At 48.8% G+C, this 21,165-nt stretch overlaps 3 protein-coding genes across 4 annotated transcripts; 2 read left to right on the plus strand and 1 right to left on the minus strand.

Moving 5' to 3' along the window:
- Positions 1 to 126: 126 nt before the first annotated feature.
- On the plus strand, positions 127 to 2,076 carry LOC309820611 (SLC35A4 upstream microprotein). Its single transcript, XM_082651466.1, has 3 exons — positions 127 to 191; positions 1,179 to 1,277; positions 1,876 to 2,076. The coding sequence occupies exons 1-3, from the start codon at positions 177 to 179 to the stop codon at positions 2,071 to 2,073; spliced, it is 312 nt and encodes a 103-aa protein (XP_082507592.1). The 5' UTR covers positions 127 to 176; the 3' UTR covers positions 2,074 to 2,076.
- Positions 2,077 to 2,468: 392 nt separating this feature from the next.
- On the plus strand, positions 2,469 to 20,884 carry SLC35A4 (solute carrier family 35 member A4). Of its 2 annotated transcripts, XM_082651464.1 has the most exons (3): positions 2,469 to 3,621; positions 17,518 to 17,635; positions 20,565 to 20,884. In XM_082651464.1, exon 1 carries the CDS (start codon positions 2,494 to 2,496, stop codon positions 3,466 to 3,468), a length of 975 nt encoding a protein of 324 aa, XP_082507590.1. In that variant the 5' UTR covers positions 2,469 to 2,493; the 3' UTR covers positions 3,469 to 3,621; positions 17,518 to 17,635; positions 20,565 to 20,884. The 2 variants fall into 2 exon arrangements, with proteins under 2 accessions (XP_082507590.1, XP_082507591.1); XM_082651465.1 differs by lacking the exons at positions 17,518 to 17,635; positions 20,565 to 20,884 and adding an exon at positions 10,975 to 11,111.
- Positions 5,287 to 15,902, minus strand: LOC309819872 (uncharacterized protein; the record flags this gene model as incomplete). The annotated part of the gene is given in 11 exon segments (XM_082650325.1): positions 5,287 to 5,532; positions 5,611 to 5,639; positions 5,642 to 5,768; positions 6,904 to 7,068; positions 8,799 to 8,882; positions 8,955 to 9,163; positions 10,926 to 11,059; positions 14,126 to 14,212; positions 14,745 to 14,827; positions 15,151 to 15,228; positions 15,819 to 15,902. Coding segments are annotated over 11 exon segments (1,326 nt in total).
- Positions 20,885 to 21,165: the final 281 nt, after the last annotated feature.

Consider the following 21,165-nt stretch of genomic DNA (forward strand, 5'->3'; position numbering starts at 1 on the left):
CTGGGTCTCAAAGGGAGAGGTCACGTGGGAGTATCTGCGAAAAGAAGACCTTCAGGAAAGCGTCTCCACCCGTTCCAGAAATGCCCCGGAAGTGCCTGCGCCCTCAGTAAAGATGGCAGTAGCATTTGCCAGGAGGGAGGCGGTGCTGCGCCTGCGCAACAAGCTCGGCAGGGAAGATGGCGGATGACAAGGTGAGCGAACAGGAACGTTGTCTGCAGTCCGGGGTGGGCTTCACACCTTTTTAGTCCTGGGGAGAGGCGACAGATGGGGAGGGCTCCTGGGTGGGGGGTGCCCCTTGCTTCTCCTGGGAGCGGACTTTTACTCCTGTCGACTGCCTCAATAATGGGAAATGGAGTGGCGGAGCATTGCGCAAGGCAAGCGGAACCGGGAATCCCCCAGGTGTCACCCCAACCCCCAACCCCGGACCATGATGATCCTTAGTTACTTGCAGACAGTCCTCGCTCTTCTCTGTTCTCTAGCCACCGAAATTTCCCTTCCAGAGACAGGAAGTTTCCAACAACACAGACACACCCGCATTCGAACACATTCCTTGGGCACACTAATTTCGTCGGTATGTGCGACCAAAATCCTGAATTCATTTACCCACACCCTTGCAGACAGCCACGTTCCCTCCCCCCGCACCAAACCCCAGCTCATCCAGTCACACATTCAGTTTGGGATGGGTTTGGGGAGGAAGAGGGAGAAGCCTAGGCAGAAATCAGGTTTACCCCCAAATTGTCCAAGGAACTGCCTCACCGTTAGTCTGGAAGTTCAGCACCAACCACACATTTACTAAGTACTTGGAGTCCCTGTGTTAGGCCTCGGGACACAGGCGACAAGATAGACTTTCAGGTAGCTTCCTACTCACTAGCGCTTGCCGGATAAACCTAGGACCCCTAGCTGCCCCTCTTGTCTTCTCTATACACCGCTTACTGTATAAAATTCCTGTAAGAGTTGCTGTAAGTTACCGATGCAGGTCCCATCGGTCACCCCCTCCCAGGCCCCCGTGTGAATTCTTTACTTTTCAATGCCTTTCTTCCTTTACCACTATCATCTCAGGAAGGTTTTATAGGAAGGGGTTTCTTAGGCTCACTGCCTCCTGCCCCCAGCCTCTGATAGACTTGAGCAGGGGATGGGGCTGGGTCAACCTTCTGGAGCCAACCTCTCTTTTGTCCTAGGATTCTCTGCCCAAGCTTAAGGACCTGGCATTTCTCAAGAACCAGCTGGAGCGCCTGCAGCAACGTGTGGAAGACGAAGTCAGCAGTGGTGTAGACCAGGTAAAGGTGCACCTGCCCCCTGCCTCCCGCTTAGGCTTCATTGGCCAATATGCTTTTGAGTGGGTGGTAGAGATTTATTCAGCAAATGGTTGGTTATTGAGGGCCTATTCTCTGTGTCACCAAGGAAAGTTTCCCTGAGAAAATGGCCTTTGAACTGGGATCTTAAGTAGGGGTTAACTGGGTGAAGGGGGAAGGAGGGAACATTCCCGGCAGATGGAACAGCAGAGGCAAAGCCCTTGTGGTCGGAGGTAGCATGATGAACATGGGAGGTGAAAACAGTTCAGTTTGGCTGCAGTAGTGGGGGAGCATGCTAGGATATGAGACTGGAGAAGCAAGCAGGGGTCAGATTCCTCAGGGACATCTCTCTCAGTGGGATTCTGTGGTTAGAGCCTTCTAACCTCAGGGTTCTGACATTGTGTGATCATGACTCCTAGGTTCTTTTTCTGCCCAGGACCTTGAAAAAATCTTTGGTGAGCATACTATGGTTTTCCAGAGTAAGGAGGAGCAGGTAGTGGAACATGCTAAGCCCAGCTTGAGTAGCTCCTGGGCAGAGAAGGGGAGAGCCTGGCTGAATTTTCTCCTGCATTTTCCTCCACAGGATGGCTCGCTCTTGTCCTCTCCATTCCTCAAGGGCTTCCTGGCTGGCTATGTGGTGGCCAAACTGAGGGCGTCAGCAGTATTAGGCTTTGCCGTGGGCACCTGCACTGGCATATATGCAGCTCAGGCGTATGCTGTGCCCAATGTGGAGAAGACATTGAGGGACTATCTTCAATCACTGCGCAAGGGGCCCGACTAGCTCTGGATCCCATGGGGGAGGCAGGATGAGCAGCTGGGGCCTGCAGGTGGAGACCTTTCAACCACAGATGCCATATCTGGCCTCCCCGGCTTTCACCCATTTGCTGTCTCCAGCTTTCCTGCCGCCTTCCTGCAGAGGCTGGACAGTGGCTCATCAGCCAGCACCCTGGACTCCTCGCCTCCATAACCCCATGGCATTGGCCCCAAGACAGTGGCTTCTAGAACTACCAGCCCCTTCCTCTTCTAGCCCTTACTGTGGAGTTTGCAGCTGACTTTTGATTCTCAGTATTCTCTCTGACAATGTACCAAGGCTCCTCTCCCCTCGGAGCCAGCTCCATAACTTGATTTTCCCCGAACGTGTCACAATCCCCACTGACCCCCCCTTGCTAGCTACACAGGCCACCCAGGGTCTAGTTTGGGCATGAGTGTAGAGGACGGGGGTGTGCCAGGCCTGGGCCATCCCAGGCAGGCCCGCTGGACCCTGATGCTACTCCTGTCCACTGCCATGTACGGAGCCCATGCCCCATTGCTGGCACTGTGCCACGTGGATGGCCGTGTGCCCTTCCGACCGTCTTCGGCTGTATTGCTGACTGAACTGACCAAGCTGCTGCTGTGCGCCTTCTCCCTCCTGGTGGGCTGGCAAGCATGGCCCCAGCAGACCCCACCCTGGCGCCAGGCCGCCCCGTTCGCACTATCAGCCCTGCTCTACGGCGCCAGCAACAACCTGGTGATCTACCTTCAACGTTACATGGACCCCAGCACCTACCAGGTGCTGAGCAATCTCAAGATTGGAAGCACAGCCCTGTTCTACTGCCTCTGCCTCCGACACCGCCTCTCTGCACGCCAGGGCTTAGCACTGCTGCTGCTCATGGCAGCAGGAGCCTGCTATGCAGCTGGTGGCCTGCAGGACCCTGGGAACACCCTTCCTGGGCCCCCTTCCGCAGCTGCTGCAGGCCCCATGCCCCTGCATATCAGTCCACTGGGACTGCTGCTTCTCATCCTGTACTGCCTCATCTCAGGCTTGTCTTCCGTGTACACAGAGCTGCTCATGAAGCGACAGCGGCTGCCCCTGGCACTTCAGAACCTCTTCCTCTACACTTTCGGTGTGCTCCTGAACCTAGGTCTGCATGCAGGTGGCGGCCCCGGCCCAGGCCTCCTGGAGGGTTTCTCAGGATGGGCAGCACTTGTAGTGCTGAGCCAGGCACTAAATGGGCTGCTCATGTCAGCTGTCATGAAGCACGGCAGCAGCATCACACGCCTCTTCGTTGTGTCCTGCTCGCTAGTGGTCAACGCTGTGCTCTCAGCAGCCCTGCTGCAGCTTCAGCTCACAGCTGCCTTCTTCCTGGCCACGCTGCTCATTGGCCTGGCTGTGCGCCTGTACTATGGCAGTCGCTAGCTCCTCACCACCTCCACCCTGATTCCTGACCTGTAGATTGGGCACCACCATCGGAGCCACCTCCCAGTGCTGACCCCTCCCCTCAGCAGCCCTGTAACAAGTGCCTTGCGAGAAAAGCTGGGGAAGTGCGAGCAGCCATGTCAGTCTCTGGAGGTAGGTGGATGGAGGGTTGAAGCCTGGGTTTGGTTAAGGAAACTCTTACACCCCCAGAAGTTCTTCCTGACTAAGAAATTAGGGGAGCATCAGTTCATGGGCCTGAGAAATGATACCGTGCCTGATGGGAGGAGGTGCCCTGCCTCAGCCTGCATGAATGCAGTTTCTTAAAGTGGGGTGTGGGCAGCAGTTGGCTTTCCTTGCCTACTGTGGTCACCCCAGCAGACCCACTGCCCCCAGGCCTGGTGCTTGCTGCTGCAGCCCAGCCATGGTGCATGACTCCCCCATAACATGCTCACCCCCCACTGTCATGTAGGAAATCCCAGTTGCTGCAGATTATACGCCCATCACCCAGGCCTCTGCCATGCTCCCCTAGCTGCAGCAGCACCTGGAAATAATGCCCCCACTCTCTCCTTATCCCGCCTTTGTTCTGGAAACCTCAGAGAGGACTGGGGCTTGACTCATCTCAGGGATGTTGTCCCTGGGCCCTGGCTTAAGCCTACACTCCTGACCTCTCTGCTCACTCTAAGGGCTCTCTCATAGCCCACTGCCCCCTCTATAGCTTCTAGGAGGTACCATCTTTCCCACTCTGAGTCCTGCCCTTTCCTAGCAGTGTCCCGGCTCCCAACAGCCTAGGGAAACTCTACACAGAGTGACCTGGGACCAGGCACAGGGAAACTTGTATAGCTCAATCAGTGTCTGTATAAGCAATAAGGTCTTAATAAAGTGCTCTGGGGTATAGGTGGTTTCTACAGTTGGCCATAATTGTCCTGTGTCTTCTGTGTTGCATAGCTCCTCTCAAACATAATTTCATTCCTCTGGTGCCCTGAGTATCTTAATCCTGGGGTGACTTATTGACTAAGAGAAGAGGCTGTTTTCTCCCAGCTGTTGCTAACAGCGTTGTTTCCTTTGAGAATTCCATGGAGCCGAGACTATTTTCTGTCACGGAGCTTTGGAAGTTTCTCTGAAGCATAAAACTTGGGCCCTAGAGAATTTGGAAGGAGTCTTGGGAATAGAAAGTGTTGGGCCCAGCAAGGCAAACTGTAGACTGTAGGCTAGAGAGCTCTTAGGAGTCAAGGTGGTCTCGTTTCTCGTCTCCTCTGGATCCCTCACTGATATTCCTGCCTGTCGTCTCTTCTCATAACCAGAGGAATGTCAGGCCCTGCTCCCGTGGTAGAATACCTGGTAAGCTTGTGGGGAAAAAAAAAAGAGAAATCCCAGTCCTGCTGAAGCAGAATCTTAGGGAGTGAGGTTTGGGAATTTTTTTTCTTTATTCTTTTTTTTTTTTTTTTTTTTCCTTTTCAGTAAGCTTCCTAGGTGATTCTGATGCACACTGCAACTTGTGAACTACTATTTCTGGCAGTGTAGAACTATAGCCAACCAGGCTTGAGTTTTAATTCTGGCTCTGTCACCTATTGGCTGACTGTCCTTGAACAATTACTTAACCTCTCTTAGCTTTAGTTGGCTTATCTCTGAAATTGGGGGGGGGGGTGTCAGATGATACCTACTACTATAAAGGGGACTGGAAATGACTAAATCAAATAAGGGATGTTAGTGTGCTCAGCAGGTACTGGCACAATGAGACCTAGTTAGTGGTGTTATTAATTATCCATAATGAAGGTTAGCTTGGCTGTTGTGTCCCAACTCCTCTCCCTTCTAGGACCTTTACAAATGAGGAGAGAGGAGACTGCCCCTGAAGGATTCCTGATCCCCACATTTCTCCTCAGGGCGGGGATCCGGCATGCCTGCGCCCAGCCTAGTCTGCTGAAGTCGCTGGCTCTGGGCTTGGAGCTCCTGGTTCTGCGTGGCCAGGTTGATGGTGTCTTGCAGGATGCCAGCCAGCAGGCTACAATAGTGATGCTCTGTGGCCATGGCCTGTTCCTCCCACAGCCCCCGCCAGGCTCGGAATACCTGTGCGCAGATTCAGAGATCCCCATCAGTCAGCCAGCCTTGGAACCAATTCAAGGCCTGCCCTCTGTCCTCACTGACCTGCAGCACGTGGGACGTCCAAGCCCGGCAGCCTGCACGTGCAGGTCATAGAGGGCTGTCAGGTCCTGCTCCGCAGTGTCCCGTTCTGCCTGAAGGGCCTCCAGCTGGAGTCTCAGCCCTGTCCACTCCCGGTGCCACCTCTGCCTCTCCTCGGAAACCTTCAGTGATAATACGTACCATTTGTTGAGCGCAGCCTGTGTGCCAGGCTCTGCTCTACTTTATATTATTATTTCGTTTTATCTAATGATAACCTTTGAGGTAATTGCTATTTTACAGATTTGGAAACAGTGGGTCAGAGAAGTGACCTAACTTGACCAAATTCACATGGCTAGTGAGGGACAGAACTGAGATGACACATGCATTTCAGTAGTTCACCGTCATCTTTGGGGTAAAGTCCAAATCCAGAGGCGTGGCACACGGTCTCTTTAGCCTTGACTCTGACCAGGCTCCAGCCAGATGGACAGTTGGCAACACCCAGAACCTACTTTGCCATTGCTTCCGTCTGGACTTTTGCTCATACAGGATTCTCTCCCAAGAGCATGTCTCCCACCTTCCCCTGATCTGACCTCCGTGCACACAAGTTTTGTTTCTTGTTTAAACAAGATCTGTTTACTTAGTGCCTCCATGTGATGAGCACAAACTGCCCTGTGGATCTGAGTCTAGTGAATTTCTCTGGCTAATTTGTTTGTCCTTAAAGTCTCAGGTTAGATGTCATCTTCTCTGCTCCACTCCAGCCTGGGCCAGGTACACCTGTTTTTTCCCACAAGTCACTAGCTCCCTCATTTACAGCACTTAGCACTGAGAATTGCATCGTCTATCCCCCACAAAGCTGTGAGGGCCATGAGAGAGGTTGTGGTCCAGTCTGCTGTGATTGATGCTAGATCCCAGCACAGTACCTGGCCAGGTTAAAAGGAGCCTCAAGGGACTTCCCTGCTGGTCCAGTGGTAAAGAATCCGCCTTGCAATGCAGGGGATGCAGGTTTGATCCCTGGTCTAGGAACTAAGATCCTACATGCTGTGGCACAATTAAGCCCACGTGCCACAACTACTGAGCTCGTGTGCCTCAACTAGAGAGCTGCGTGCCGCAAACTACAGAGCCCACGTGCCCTGGAGCCCCCACGCCACAAATAGAGAAGAGAAAAACTCACACACCACAACTAGAGAGAAGCCCAAGTGCCACAACGAAAGATCCCACATGCCTCAACGGAGATCCCCCGTGCCACAACTAAGACCTGACTCAGCAAAAAAAAAAAAAAAAGTAGGAGCCTCAAGTCCCCTACTTGACCTTCCTCACCTCTTCAGCCACCAGGCCTTTGATGTGGACCCCTGCCACCACTTCTTCCTCCTGTTGCAAATGCTTCAGTTCCTCTTGGATCCAAATTTGGTGCTGTTCTCGCAGTCTCTGCCTCTGGGCCTGAGCCAGGAAGAACTGCAGGGCCACATCCGGGGCCTGCTGGGCCTAGGTGGCATCATTCTAGGCTCAGCCAGAAGCCCATGTGTGTACACAGCCTTGGGACACAGGGCCCAACTTTTCCAACAGATCGCCATTACCAGGGCAGCTCCTAGAATTACATCCAGGAGACTAGCTGGCCTGAAAGAGCCTGTGGCCTGGACAGAGACTCAGAGGCCGTGAAGGAAGAGGAGAGGTATTGATTCTGCCAGTAGGTGCCATGGAGGCCCTAGGGAGCCCATGCCCCTAAACCAACCCAGTAGGAAAACAGCCCCTTCCCATGCCCCTCCCTGAGGGTTACAGTAACCCTTCAGGCCCTTTATTTGCCAAAAGCTCCATATTTCTCCCTGATGTTAGGGCAAGGTAAGCAGGACACATATTATCAGGACTCTGCGACTCTACTCCCCAACAGCTTCCAGTTGTTCTGGGGTACATGAGGTGTTACCTGTTCCTCAGAGTCCCTGAGAGGGTGCATTTGGTGGAGATCAGGTCCTATAGATGCTGTTCTTCCTGCCACTGGAGGAAAATGCAGTTAAGCACACCAAAGGTGGAGAAGACCTCCAGCTCCACCCCAAGCACCAGCCTCACCTTGAGGCTCTTCCTGGAGGCCTGGGCTGGGGCTTGCTGTTGAACCTGTGACCTGCTGAGAATATATTACGAATGAGAATTCTATTACCTTTTTTCCCAGGACAGTGTTGGTTTTGAAGTCAGATCAGGGTCCCAGCCCCTCGTTTTCTTAGCAGTTTGACCTCAGGCAGGTGGATAGTCTTCTGAGTCTCCATTTTCTCATCCATAAAATGGAGCTGATAAAAGTTGTAGAGAGCATGCAATGAGATAAGGCACCCAAAGCACTTAGCAGTGGCCAGCCCTGTTCAATAACTTGGAGTTTACAGGCCTAGTTCCCAAGGCCCAGGGCTGTAAAAACAAGTTATAAGTAATTAAGAAAATGAAAGCACCAGGAGAAGCTGGACAGGGGCGACCTTCCAGCCACCCTGTGACAAATCATGGAAGACAGCGCCCCTTCTGCATAAGGGAGGACATGCATCCTAAGGGGATGGAAGAGTGCCGTACTGAGTCTAAGGACTTGGATGTCTTTGCACTTCTGCTGCCTTTGATTATCCTAGTGACCCTGGGATACTCACATCACTTCTCGGAGCTTCAGTTTGCTGAAGCAATGCTGGGAGCGATGTTGTCTTCCCTGTTTAAAATAAATTGTGGCTTCCCCTTGACCTTCCAGACAAACTCCAAACATCTCAATTGATTTACAAAGACCTGCATGACCAGGCCCCTACTTCAGTCTCCAACCCTTCTCTCCGGACTTTCTTCCTCAAACTCTATCCTCCAGCAAATTGAGCTGCTTGCAGTCTCCCAAAGAGATCAAGGACTCGCTTACCTCTGACACTTCTCCTGTTATTTTTTCTGCCTGGAATGTTCTTCATTCATCTTTGCTAGCCATCTCCTTCAGGTTTCAACTTCCTCCATGAAGTCTTCCTTCCCTCTCTCGCCAAGACTAACTTAGATGCCCACATAGAGCCCTTTGGATAAGCTCTTCAGAGCACTGATCATGGTGTTAATTGTTTCTTTCCAGAGGATTATAAAAAGGCACATAGTGGTCAATAAATGTTCGGGAATCAATACATTAATGAAGGAAGGAAGAGACCCCTCACAGTGCTCTGTAAACAGAGAAAAAGGAGGCAGACATCAATAGGCCTCCCAAGAGTTTGGATGGGAAGACGTACCTGTGGTTCTGGGAGCCCCATAGCCTCAGTTTTGACTGTTTCGAGCATCCAGCTTCCTGAGCGCTGGCTCCAGGCTTTTACCACCTGTGGAGAGGGGATTCTGGGTGGGCTCTGGCCATTGCTGGCCCAGGCACCCACAGACCTCACCTTTCTCACCTGCAACTCCCGCAGTGCCCTGACCAGCTGGCCGAGCCCACTGTCTGTCAGGGCGTCCCCAAGGAGGCCTGAACGCAGGCTCTTCAGGCCAGCCCGCCGGGCCCGGGCCTCTTCTACTGCATCCCAGAGGGTGGGCCTCACCTGTCTCACCTTCATCCTCCTTTCTGCGGCCCCCAACAGAGCAGCCTGGAGCAAGCTCAGGGAGCTGCCTAGTAAGGGGAGACACAGAGTGAATCCCTCCTTCCTCTGAACTCCAAAGCACACTGCTTGTAAAACTTTTAATTTCTGTTAACAGTACTATTCATAAAAATAGCTAACACCTGGGCTTCCCTGGTCGCACGTTGGTTGGGAATCCGCCTGCCAATGCAGGAGACACGGGTTCAAGCCCTAGTCCGGGAAGATCCCACATGCCGCCGAGCAACTAAGCCCGTGTGCCACAACTACTGAGCCTGCGCTCTAGAGCCTGTGAGCCAGAACTACTGAAGCCCACATGCCTAGAGCCTGTGCTCCGCAACAAGAGAAGCCACCTCAATGAGAAGCCTGCACACCGCAACGAAGAGTAGCCCCCGCTCGCCGCAACTACAGAAAGCCCGCGCGCAGCAACAAAGACCCAACTCAGCCAAAAATTAATTTAAAAAAAAAATAGCTAACACTTATCCGGCATTTTCCATGTGTTCGACGGTACTGTGATAAGGCTTTTCATGGATTGTCTCTTTTTAGCTACACAATACTCCAGTGAGGCAGCAACCCTAATTTACCCTGTCTCCCTCCACATTTTCCAGATGAGGCAACCGAACCTCAGAGAGGTCAAGCAACTTCCTGGTGAGTGGCAGAACTGAAACTCAAGCCCAGTTCTGTCTGACACTAAAGCCTGTGCCCTTAGTCACCATCCCAAACTGGCCTATACGTAAACACACTTCCTTCCCTCCCTGCTTTGTCCTTGAGAGTGTGAAATGCCCCAACTTATCTTCCTCATTCCACAGGGCCTGATGTAGGCTGTGGTCTGGGAATATGTTGGCCAAATGAATGTGTTTGTTGATTCTGAAGACAGAGGGCCAGACTTTTACTTTTTTTTTTTTTTTTTTTTTTTGTCTACGTTGGGTCTTTGTTGCTGCATGTGGTCTTTCTCTAGTCGCGGCGAGCAGGGGCTACTCTTTGTTGTGGTGTGCGGGCTTCTCATTGCAGTGGTTTCTCTTGTTGCGGAGCACAGGCTCTGGGCATGCGGGCTTCAGTAGCTGTGGCTCACGGGCTCTAGAGCGCAGGCTCAGTAGTTGTGGCGCATGGTCTTACTTGCTCCGCAGCATGTGGGATCTTCCCGGACCAGGGCTTGAACCCATGTCTCCTGCATTGGCAGGCGGATTCTTAACCACTGTGCCACCAGGGAAGCCCCACAGACTTTTTTTTTTACTCTTTTATTAGTGGAAAACTTCAAACATATACAAAGTCTAGGAATTTCATCTGCTTATCACCTTATCAGCTTCAACAAATATCAACTCATGGTCATTCTTGTTTGATCTATACACTCCACTTGACCTCCCCCAAATTTCTGACATATCATTTCACAGAGGCCTGATCTTTAATGAATGTGTGAAAATAGGAAAGTACCTTCCCTTCTCTGATCCTCCCTTTCCTCGTCTATAAATTAAACCTGCCTCCCTTCCCTCGCCCGTAGATTCGATCTGCCTCATGGCATTGTGGTAAGAATCAAAGGTTTTAGTCAGTGTAAAAATGCTTGGTAAACTGTTGAAGGCCTCTGAAAGGGTGAGGGGTTGCTTTTACTATTGGCCTTACCTTTCCAGACGGTGAGAGCCTGGCAATTCTGGGACCTTTCTGTATCCTGGCCGTCCCAGAGGCTCAGGTTCTCTCTCGGCTCGCTAGGGTTGGGGCTGCCGCTGGTTGGGTGAGGGGGGGCCAGGCCTAAGGCCAGATCCTAGAGCTTCCCAAAGAAACCCACGTCCTCCCCCAGGCCACCTTGAGGGTCCAGGCGAAGAAGAAGGTCACTGTAGTTGTTTCCTTCCAGGAGACATGAGACAATCCAGGGCAGAGAGCCCTCCACCTCCTCACCAACAACCTTACCAGCCAACACCTGCAGCAAGGGACAGTCTCTGCCAGAGGGAGGGATGGAGGAAGAAAAGAGATGTCCACCGGTAGATGCAGAAAGATACTGGCCCAAATCACACTCTGATGGAAAGATTGACTGTTTCCAGTCACTTTTGTGTACCACCAGACAGATTTGCAACCTTGTATAGATCTTTATTTTATTTTATATTTGATTACTTTTAAAATTACACAAATAATACATTCTCATAGTAAAAACAATTTAATTTTATATCTGACAAGGGACTTGTATCCAGAATATATAAAGAGCTCCTACACCTCAATAATAAAAATACAGCCCAATTGTAAAATGGCAAAGCAAGGTGACATCAACAAAAATGGCAGAGTAGGAAACTCTGGGAGTCTGTCCCTTCCCAGAAACATCTGGCAAAAAAAATGGTCAGAATCAACCTTACTGGAACTCTGGGAGATAGTCAAAGGTTGACAGCAATCAAGTGAATGTTTAACCAGGAGAAAGGCAGCTTAAATATGGTAAGAGATCTTTGTGGTGTTTTCAACTTACCCTAGCCCCAACCTTCTCCCCAGCACAGCCCACATTTCTGGTGGGGGTACCTGGTTCTGAAATGAGCAGAGTAGATCTTGTTCCCAGGGAACTGTGTTTGTCTGTTTTGATTGTCTGGGGTTTCCCACAAAGGACTGACAAAAGCTGCCTCCCTTTGTCTCACTTATCTTGGAATTCTCTTGGAGCAGAGGAGCTATGCCAGAGGATAGTCCCCCAAAGCATTGAGAGATGAAAGAACAAGCAAAAATAACAGTTGGGGCAAACAATAGACACATGGAAAGACTGGGAGAAAAGGTGGGGAGTGAAATTTTGGAGGAATAAGGATTTTGAAAAGTTCCCATGTGTACTAGGGTACCTAGAAAGCCACACATATGTCCAGGGCAGTATGTGTGGTCAGAAGAGACCTGAGAAGACCGAAGGCTTTCACCTCTGGCTGAATTAGGGCTCAGTGCAAGCATCAGGTGAGGCTAAGGCAGAGCTGTAAATGGTCTTGCTAAGCATTTAAGGAGTGACCCAACACAGAGCCAGTCTGTAGAAACCTGGAGAATTTTTTTCTTCCTTTCTCCCTTTTTTTCCCTTTTCCTCCTCCCTGCCTCCTCCTTCTTCTCCTTCCTCTCTCCTCATTCCCTTTCCCCTACCTGTCCTCCTCCTCCTTTTTCTCCTTTTCCTTTCTTTTTTTTTGGGGGGGGGGGGGCGCACGTTCTCGGAGGTTAGGGAATTCTATGTCAGGTCATTGGCTAATCACTGAGATAATAGAATGAAGACTTCAGTGACTGCAAGGAATACAGTCTTTGCAAAAATTGTTTGGAAAAGTAAGCAAATGGATGGCTGATGCTCACAACAAGCAACAAGGCAAACCCTGGAGAGGAGGGAGAATCCAGCTTTCAGAGTTACCAGATTATCATATCCAGAGTGTCAGAGCACTAAGGAAAAAGAATGGAAACTTAAGAGACCAACACAATAAAGAATATAGTCTTTACAAAAAGTACTCAAATTGGCCAGTTTCCAACAAAAAATTATTAGGCATGCAAATAAGAAAGTATGGCTCAGGACTTCCCTGGTGGTCCAGTGGCTAAGACTCTGCACTCTCAATGCAGGGGGCCTTGGTTCAATCCCTGGTCAGGGAACTAGATCCCACATGCCTCAACTAAGATCTGGCACAGCCAGATAAATAAATAAAATTTTTTTTTAATTAAAAAAAAAGAAAGTATGGCTCACTCACAGGAAAAAAGAAAAAGAAATTAATAAAAACTGTCCCTGAGGAAACCAGACACTGGATTCAGTAGACAAAGACTTTAAATCAACTGTCTTAGATATTTTCAGAAAACTAAATCAAGAAAATGATGTCTCACCAAGGCTGGCTCCTCTGTCAACTCCCAGTTCCCTCTTTCCCACCCAACTTCTAGCTTCACTGCTATCTTGGGAATTTTCCTAAAAATTTTGTGGTGGGAGAAGGGGAATAAAGATAAAGAAAAAAAAAAGAAAGAAAATGGTGTCTCAGTGACTATCAATAGAACAATAGAAATTATAAAAAGGAACCAAGTAGAAATATGGGAGCTGAAAAGTACAATAACTGAAATTAAAAATTCACTAGAGGGTAGATTTGAGCAGGCACAAGAATCTCAACAAACCTGAATATAGGTCAAATAAAATTATCCAGTCTGAGGAGCAGAAAGAAAAAAGAATGAAGGAAAATGAGCCTAAGAGACCTGTGGGCTGACATCAAGTGTACAAACATATGCATAATGGGAGTCCCAGAGGGAGAAGAGAAAGAGAAAAGGACAGAAAGAATATTTGAAGAAATAATGCTCAAAAAGTCCCTCAAACTTATGAAAGGCATGAATCTACACATCCAAGAAGCTCAACAAATTCCAAGGAGGGTATACTCAAAGAGATCTACAGCAGGACAGATTATAATCAAACTGTCAAAATCCAAAGTCAAAGAAAGAATCTTGAAAACAAGAGAGAAGCAGCTTATTATGCACAAGGGATCTTCAGTAAGATTAAAAACCAATTTTTCATCAGAAACTATGGAGGCCAGAAGGCAGTGAGATAACACAGTTAAAGTGTTGAAAGAAAAAAAAACAAAAAACCAAACCTGTCTACTAAGATTTCTGTATCTGGCAAGACTATCGTTCAGAAATGTAAGAGAAAGTAAGATATGCCCAGATAAACAAAAATTGAGGGAGTTCATTGCTAGTAGACCTGCCTTACAAGAAATACTAAAGGGAGCAAATCCTTCAGCATGTCAGAGATGAGGAAAGGAGGAGACTCTGATGCTGCCCTGGGCCTCTACATCCATATTTCAGCCACCTACCCAAGCCTTCCCCAAAGCTGTTAAAAGGCTCCATCAAACTTACAGGGCTCCTGGAAGCTGCAGGATCCGCAAGGCTCCTCACCACATGCCCTGGGTCCCAGGCCCCTCAGGAGGGTCAGGCCGTGGGCAGGACATGGTGACAGTGAGCAGAGAGCAGGCACTGTGGAGGAGATCAAAGGATCAGGCCAAATGGCTAGGGGATGGGGGTGGGTGAAGGCACCTGCCTGTCCTCACCTGTCTTCACCACCTGCAGCCTGCAAGTACAGCTCTGAGGCAGCTCTTGAGTCAGACACCTCCACTTCACTGGCATTTTCTACCACCCTGGAGGAAGGGAAGGCTGATCTCAGCTCCTAAGCACAAGGGTTCTGTCCAGCCCCCCAGAATCTCTGCATGGGGAGCCCATGGGGGCCCAAGAGCCTATAAGAATCATCCCCAAGACTCCAAGCTCGATATATCCCCTAAAAGCCTCTCATCTTCATGATCTTATTTTTTCTCCTATCATCTGCCCAGTGAGGGAAACAAGATAGTTGGGATTGCTCCCATTTTATAGATGGAGAAACTGAAGTTCAGCTCGGTGAGATGCTCAGATCACCCGGGATGGTAATGACTGAGTTGAAGAGGTGTAAGTGGATGGGGTAGTGAGAAGAGCGAGAGGTTATGGAGATATGGGATGAAGGGAAGACGGTGAGAGGGAGTCCTGGGGGCAAATGCAAAACCTGTAAGCATGACCCCAAGTTCATAACTTCCCTTCCCTGGAGTGGCAGTGGGGAGAAGCCTCCAACGGCTTGGTTTGGGGTGTCAGCCCTGACTTAAGACAAGCTCCCTCAGACCCCGTTGGGCTCCGGACACTCACAAGCCCAGAGGGGACACATCCAGCACTGACAGGTTCTCTGAGCCTGGAGCAAGCAGGTCCCGACTCCTCCCACTGGTGCTGAGCTGCGATCACACAAGCACAACATCTGTTACAAACCGAACCTTTCCCCAGCATTTGGCTCATGTGATCCTCCCGCTGGGGCCCTGTGAACCAAGCAGGGCACCAAAATTCAGCCATCTCAGGCAGGAAAAAGGAGACCCCAGCAAGGCAAGCTGACAGTGGTGTGGAGGATGAACGGGAAGAGGGGGAACCAATGAGAGACTAGCTGTAGGTGTTTGGACGGGCAAAAGATCCAAACTCTTCAGGCAGTCCCTGAGCCTTGGGCTCTTTTGCAGCATCAACATGGCCTTGGCTCCCCAGGTCTCCCCTCCCCTCAGGGCCTCACCTGCACCAGGCTAAGTGTACTAAGCACAGCATCAGAGCCCCTGAGGGGCAGAGCTTCTTCAAACAGCATCTGCAGCAGCTAAAGAGGAGAAGGGTGAGTGAGGATTGAGAAAGGATTAACCTGTTTTTCAACATTTCCTGAGGGCAAGGAAATTATTTCTATGCCTGGCCCTGTGCTAGGTGCTCTGGACTTGGTGGCCAGGACAAAAATAGCCCCTGGCCTTGTGGTTCACAGCGAGCCAGACAAGTGAGCAGACATTTTCAGTGGGACCTCCTGTTTGCTAGGGTAGGGGCTCATGACAAGGTTTTGAGGCAACTATTTTAGTTTGGGGGCACTTTGCTGAAGCCTAAAAACAAAATGTTTATTATCATTATTAGTATTACTAAGAACAGTGAAAAGTAGACTTCCCTGAGTATTTGATCTTTGCACACCACCCCTCCTTGACCCTCACCTCATGGACCCCAGCCTCCCACCTTCCCTGACCTCTCAATAGCTTCGTGATTGATGCTGGAAAAACATCCTGTATGGACCACGGGGTGCTATAGGAACCCCAAGGAGGGGCACCTAGTCCAGCTAGGGTGGGGAGGGGAAAGTTCTCGAAGGTCTCCTTGAGGAGCCAACACTTGAGTCTCATAACAGCTATGACTGGTGCATCCTCTGGGACTCACCTGAGGCACAAGCCGGGGTGCCTTTGTTTCTCGACCCCGAAGCAGCAGGGCCACACTGTACGCTCGGCCCACCGAGCCCAGCATGCACTGGACTCTTGCTAGCAACTCCTGCTCCGCCTCCTGCAGGGAGACACAGGCACATCTCCGACTCAGGTGCCTGCCCAGCCTGCCCTGACCAGAGAGCTTGGGAAGCACTCAGCATTCCAGGATCAAGGGTCCTGAGTGCCCTGACCCTCCTCCCATCGCCCTACCAGACCCCCCTACCTGAGGAGCATCAGAACCCAGGACTCTGTCAAAGGTGATGCATTGTTCCTATGAGCAGAACTGGAGTCAACAGTGTCACTCCCATCTTCCCTGGACTTACCCACACCCCATCCCAGCCCATCCCATCTCTACCTGACTCTCCAGAATCCCACGCTGACACAGGCGGATGCTCTTGGGCCCCTCCAGGAGGAGCGTGGGGCAACAGGTCTCCTCGGGGCCTGAGACAGGTGGGCTTCATATCAACTCTCATGGGGGAAACTGAACTCTCAGGACTCCTGAGTCCTGCCCTCAACCTTTGCCTGAGTTTCCTAATGTGAGATGGCCTCGCCCTCCCCCTCTCCCAAGAGGCTCTCCCAGGCTGTGTTACCTCTGAGATGAATGTGTGGAGGCTTCTTACCAGATCTTCTCCTTCGCTCTACTTCCACCACCACGGCCAGCCTGGTCTGTGGGTTGTCAGTGAGGACTGAAGGGGCTGAGCTGCCCCGGCCCAAAGCAGCCCCTGTGCTCATCACCTCTCCACACTCCATGGCTTCTGTGCCTCTCAGATTCCCCTCAATAATTCATCTCCCTGATCTGAGGGCTCTGGGTGGGGCCTCTAAACAATAACTTACCATAGGAGGTGACAGACCTCTCTTTTCTGAGTGAGCCAGACAGTTGCATGGAATTTTTCTTTTTTTCCTCTTATGAAAAATTTCAGACATATATAACTGTGGAGAGAAGAGTTTAATGAGCTTCCAGGCACTCAGCTTCAGCAGTTATCAACTTATGGCTGGTCTTATTCCTTCTGTTCCCCCTTCCACCCCAGTGGATTCTTTTTTTTTTTTTTTTTTTTTTTGCGTTACGCGGGCCTCTCACTGTTGTGGCCTCTCCCGTTGCGGAGCACAGGCTCCGGACGCGCAAGCTCAGCGGCCATGGCTCACGGGCCCAGCCGCTCTGTGGCATGTGGGATCTTCCCGGACCGGGGCATGAACCCGCGTCCCCTGCATCGGCAGGCGGACTCTCAACCACTGCGCCACCAGGGAAGCCCCCAGTGGATTCTTTTGAAGCAAATCCCACACACCTTATATTTCACATATAGCTATTTCAGTATGTATTTATAAAAGATAACTACCTTTTTAAAAACTGACAGCTTTGTTGAGATATAATTCATATACCATACAATTCACCCACTTAAAGTGTATTATTCAATGGTTTTTAGTACGTTTGCAGATATGTGTAACTCTTACTATGGTTAATTTTAGAACGTTTCCATCACTTTATAAAGAAACTTGCTTTCCTTTACTATAACCTCCCTAACCCCCACCCTATCCTGACCCTTAAACAACCACTCATCTACTCTCTGCCTCTATAGATTTGCCTATTCTGGACATTTCATATAAGTGGACTCACATAATATGTGTTCTTTCTGTGACTGGCTTTTTTCTTGTTTTCCAAGGTTCATCCATGATGTAGCATGTATCAGTACTTCTTTCGTTTCTGTGGCTGAATAATGTTCCATGTAGGATGAAATTACTTCTGTCACCAACTACCCAGAGTTTGGCCAGACTTCACAGGTAAGAGCACAGTTGCAATAAGACTGCCCTAAATTCAGACGCTAGTCTCAAGCTCAGGGGTCCTCACTTTGACTAGCTATCTACACTCCCAGGTATACCCGCTACTCCTGCAGCTTCCATAATTTGCTGGAATGACTTACAGAACCCAAAAAAGCATTATAGTTACTGTATCTGACACCAATTCTCTAACACTGACTGGGCGTCCTACATTTCAATCCAATTCTGATACTAATGTCGACTGAAAAAAAAAGCACAACCTGTGAATTGTGAGTTAAGTTTTATTTGGGGTAAAATTAGGACTATAGTCCAGTAGACAGCATTTCAGATTGCTCTGAGAAGCTGCTCCAAAGAGGTAGCGGGGGAAATTCAGTATATATGTGATTTTGGTGCAGGGGGAGTACATGCAATGAAGCACATATTTCTTTGCAGGAGGTTTCTGCTAGTCTCGTGAAGGTTACTGCTAGTCACCAGGAGCAGGTGTCACCATGAGGGATGATTTTAGTGCTTTTCTAGGTACAAGGAGATGCAACAGTTGGACTCATAAAATTGTCTCCTGAAAATATGTATCTGAAGACCTGTTTTGCCAGTTTTTCCTAGAGCACAGAGCGCCTCATTCCTCATCTCCACCCTAAACTCCTTTCAGGGGGTGTTGAAGGTCAGCAGTTGCAGCAGCTCATAATTTGATCCTTGTAGAGGTAGATGGCAAGCGCCAATTTGTAGGTGACACTAACTACTTGGAGTTAGCGCCAGATCCCACAAGTTAAAATGCAAGGTTCTCAATAAGACCCCTTATTTCAGGTTCCAGCCACAAGTGGGATCCCCAGGTTACTTGTAGTACTGCCTGACTTGGCTACAGATTCCTGGGTTCCCACAACCAACCCTCAGGTTCAATAATTCACTAGAATGACTCACAGAACTCGGGAAAGTGCTCTATTTATGATTACCTTTTTTAAATTATAAAGCATGCAAGTGAACAATCAGATGAAGAGTGTTGGAATCCAGCTCCAACGAGTCCAGGAGTACCTGAGGGAGGAACAGCGTCAGCGACGGAGAAAGAACGAGACTGACACTGTCTCTGGAGTCAGGCAGATAGTAGCATACTTTATTGTTATTCAGCAAGCTTATATATTTTTGGTTTACATAATCAAAACATAATTATCATAATATAGTCTAGCCTTAGGCCTCAAACCCTTGACCACAAGATTTCCTCAAAAGATTACCTTAGAATTGTCTGTAGTTTCTAGATGTGCTATCAAGATATTTCCCCAAGTTCTCATTAGTTGCAGGTTATTTTCTAGTAGTTAAGCCAAGCTATTATGTAAGTCTTTATCACAGAAGTGCAGTCTTCGTGTTCTTTCTGCATGGGCAAGTGTTTTGAATAGTGCCTTGAAAATATTTACAATATATCCTGCAGTTCCTGAGTTGCTGACTCCACTAGTAGCACTCACAATACCTCCTACGCTCCTGTTTATCATCCGGCAATTGTTGCCAGAGTATTAACCTTTCTTTATATTGGACCCAGATAAAACCAAAATCATCAACAACCCCTTCGTAGGGCCACAGTTGTTCAATTGGGGGTGTTTTCCATAGGAACATCCCTATATTTCCAGATTGTGTATTGCGTTCCCAGTTTCCTGGGGCCGGAATAGGTACTTTCCATTTTGTGGTAATACTAGTAGCAGGGGGTAGTAGTTTTTCTCATTTTCCTAACCCTGGGCGCAAATCCCCCTAGTGCTGTTTCCATATATAAGCTTAACACAACCAAACAAATCAATAGAGATGTAGTCCGCCGTCCTGGCACAGTGCTGCTTTGCAGTCCTGCCTTTGATTGCATCATGACTTTGTCACGGCGCAGGGACTCCAGGATGGCTTCCAACAGAAGGGTTATGTAGGGCAAGGTCTGGAAGGGTCCTGAGTGGCAGGAGCTCCTGTTCCTGTGGAGTGAGGGTATGCCTTCCCAGTACATCAGTGTGTTCACCAACCAGGAAGCTCCCTGAGCCTCATTGTCCAGCATTTTTCGATGAGATTTCATTATGTAGGCATGATTAATTAAATCATAGGCTATGTGATTGAATTCAACTCCAGCCCTTCAATCTGCATGATTTTTCTTTTTTTGACTGTGCTGCGTGGCATGCAAGATCTTAGTTCCATGGCCAGGGATCAAAACTGTGCCCCCTGCAGTGGAAGCACAGAGTCTTAACGACCGGACCACCAGGGAAGTCCCTGCATGGTTATTTATTTCTAGTGAGTAACCTCTTCCATCCTAGAGCTATCTAGGAGCCCTGCCAGAAGTCACCTCATTAGTATAACAGAGAGACTCCTATTGCTCCGGAAATTCCAAAGGTTTTTGAAGCTTTGTGCCAGTAACCGAAGACAAAGGCCAGATAAGTTCTTTGTTATATCACAAGCCACTCTCTGGTTTTTCACCAAGGATCCCTTATAGCCAAAAGAATCATACCTGTCTGATCATCTACATTTGGTGTACATCTATATAACAGGTAGAGCAATAGTAACAAGATGAATATGCCTAACATCTGGAGGAATCAGTGTGGGGTAGGCATAGGAGGCTTGTATTTTCCCATACATTTGACTATCAATATTAATACTGTAGTCTTACCAACAATGCCAGTGTTATATCTCATTGTGTAGCTGTTACATGAAAAATAAGAGTAATTAGTTCAGTCCATCATTATAATTTACGATCAAAACGTCTCCCACGGCAAGGCCACCCAGGTTTGCAGTCTTCTCCTATATCTCATCAGGTTCCAAAGCAAAAGTGGTCTCAGGATTAGATGGTTTCACCCTGAGACATCTGGTATAACTGAACTAAGGGACATACCATCTTTTTCTCTGAGCCTCTTTTGAAGCATTTGTGTAATATTGGATTTCCTTCATTGCATAACCTATTTATTCGTTCCTTCACTCTCAGCTTCTGTTCCTCCTTCTAAAGTTCATACGGATTTCAACAGATGCTGAATAGTCAGAACAATCTTATAAAAGAAGAACAAAGTTGGAGGACTCACACTTCCTGATTTCAAAACTTATTGTGAAGCTATAGTAACCAAGACACTGTGGTACTGGCATAAGAACAAACATAGAGATCTGTGAGAGAGCAGAGCAGTAAGGGTCCAGAAATAAACTCATGTTTCTATGGACAGCTGATTTGACAAGGACATCAAGAACATTCAATGAGGAAAGATTAATCTTTTTAACTAATGGCACTGGGACACCTGGACATCCAGATACCGATGAATGGAGTTGGACCCTTACCTCAGACCATATACAAAAATTATCTCAAATCGATCAATTTCCCAAACTTAAGAGCTCAAACTATAAAACTCATAGAAGAAAATACAGAAACTAATCCTCATGGCCTTTAATCTGGCAATGAGTTCTTAGATATGATACCAAAAGCAAGCACAACAGAAGAAAACATGATAAACTGAATTTCATCAAAGTTAAAAACTTTTGTGCATCAAAAGACATTATCAAAAATATGAAAAGGCAGCCTACAAAATGGGAGAAAATAT

The sequence above is a fragment of the Grampus griseus genome, assembly GCF_964374135.1.
Source record: "Grampus griseus genome assembly, chromosome: 3".
Lineage (NCBI taxonomy): Eukaryota > Metazoa > Chordata > Mammalia > Artiodactyla > Delphinidae > Grampus > Grampus griseus.

What these genes read in the sequence shown, in the direction of transcription:
- LOC309820611 (XM_082651466.1), top strand. An exon ending in TCAGCAGTGGTGTAGACCAG is followed by an intron (nt 1,278 to 1,875) that starts GTAAAGGTGCAC and finishes TTTCCTCCACAG; the next exon opens with GATGGCTCGCTCTTGTCCTC.
- SLC35A4 (XM_082651464.1), top strand. Translation starts at nt 2,494, where the DNA reads ATGAGTGTAGAGGACGGGGGTGTGCCAGGCCTGGGCCATCCCAGGCAG.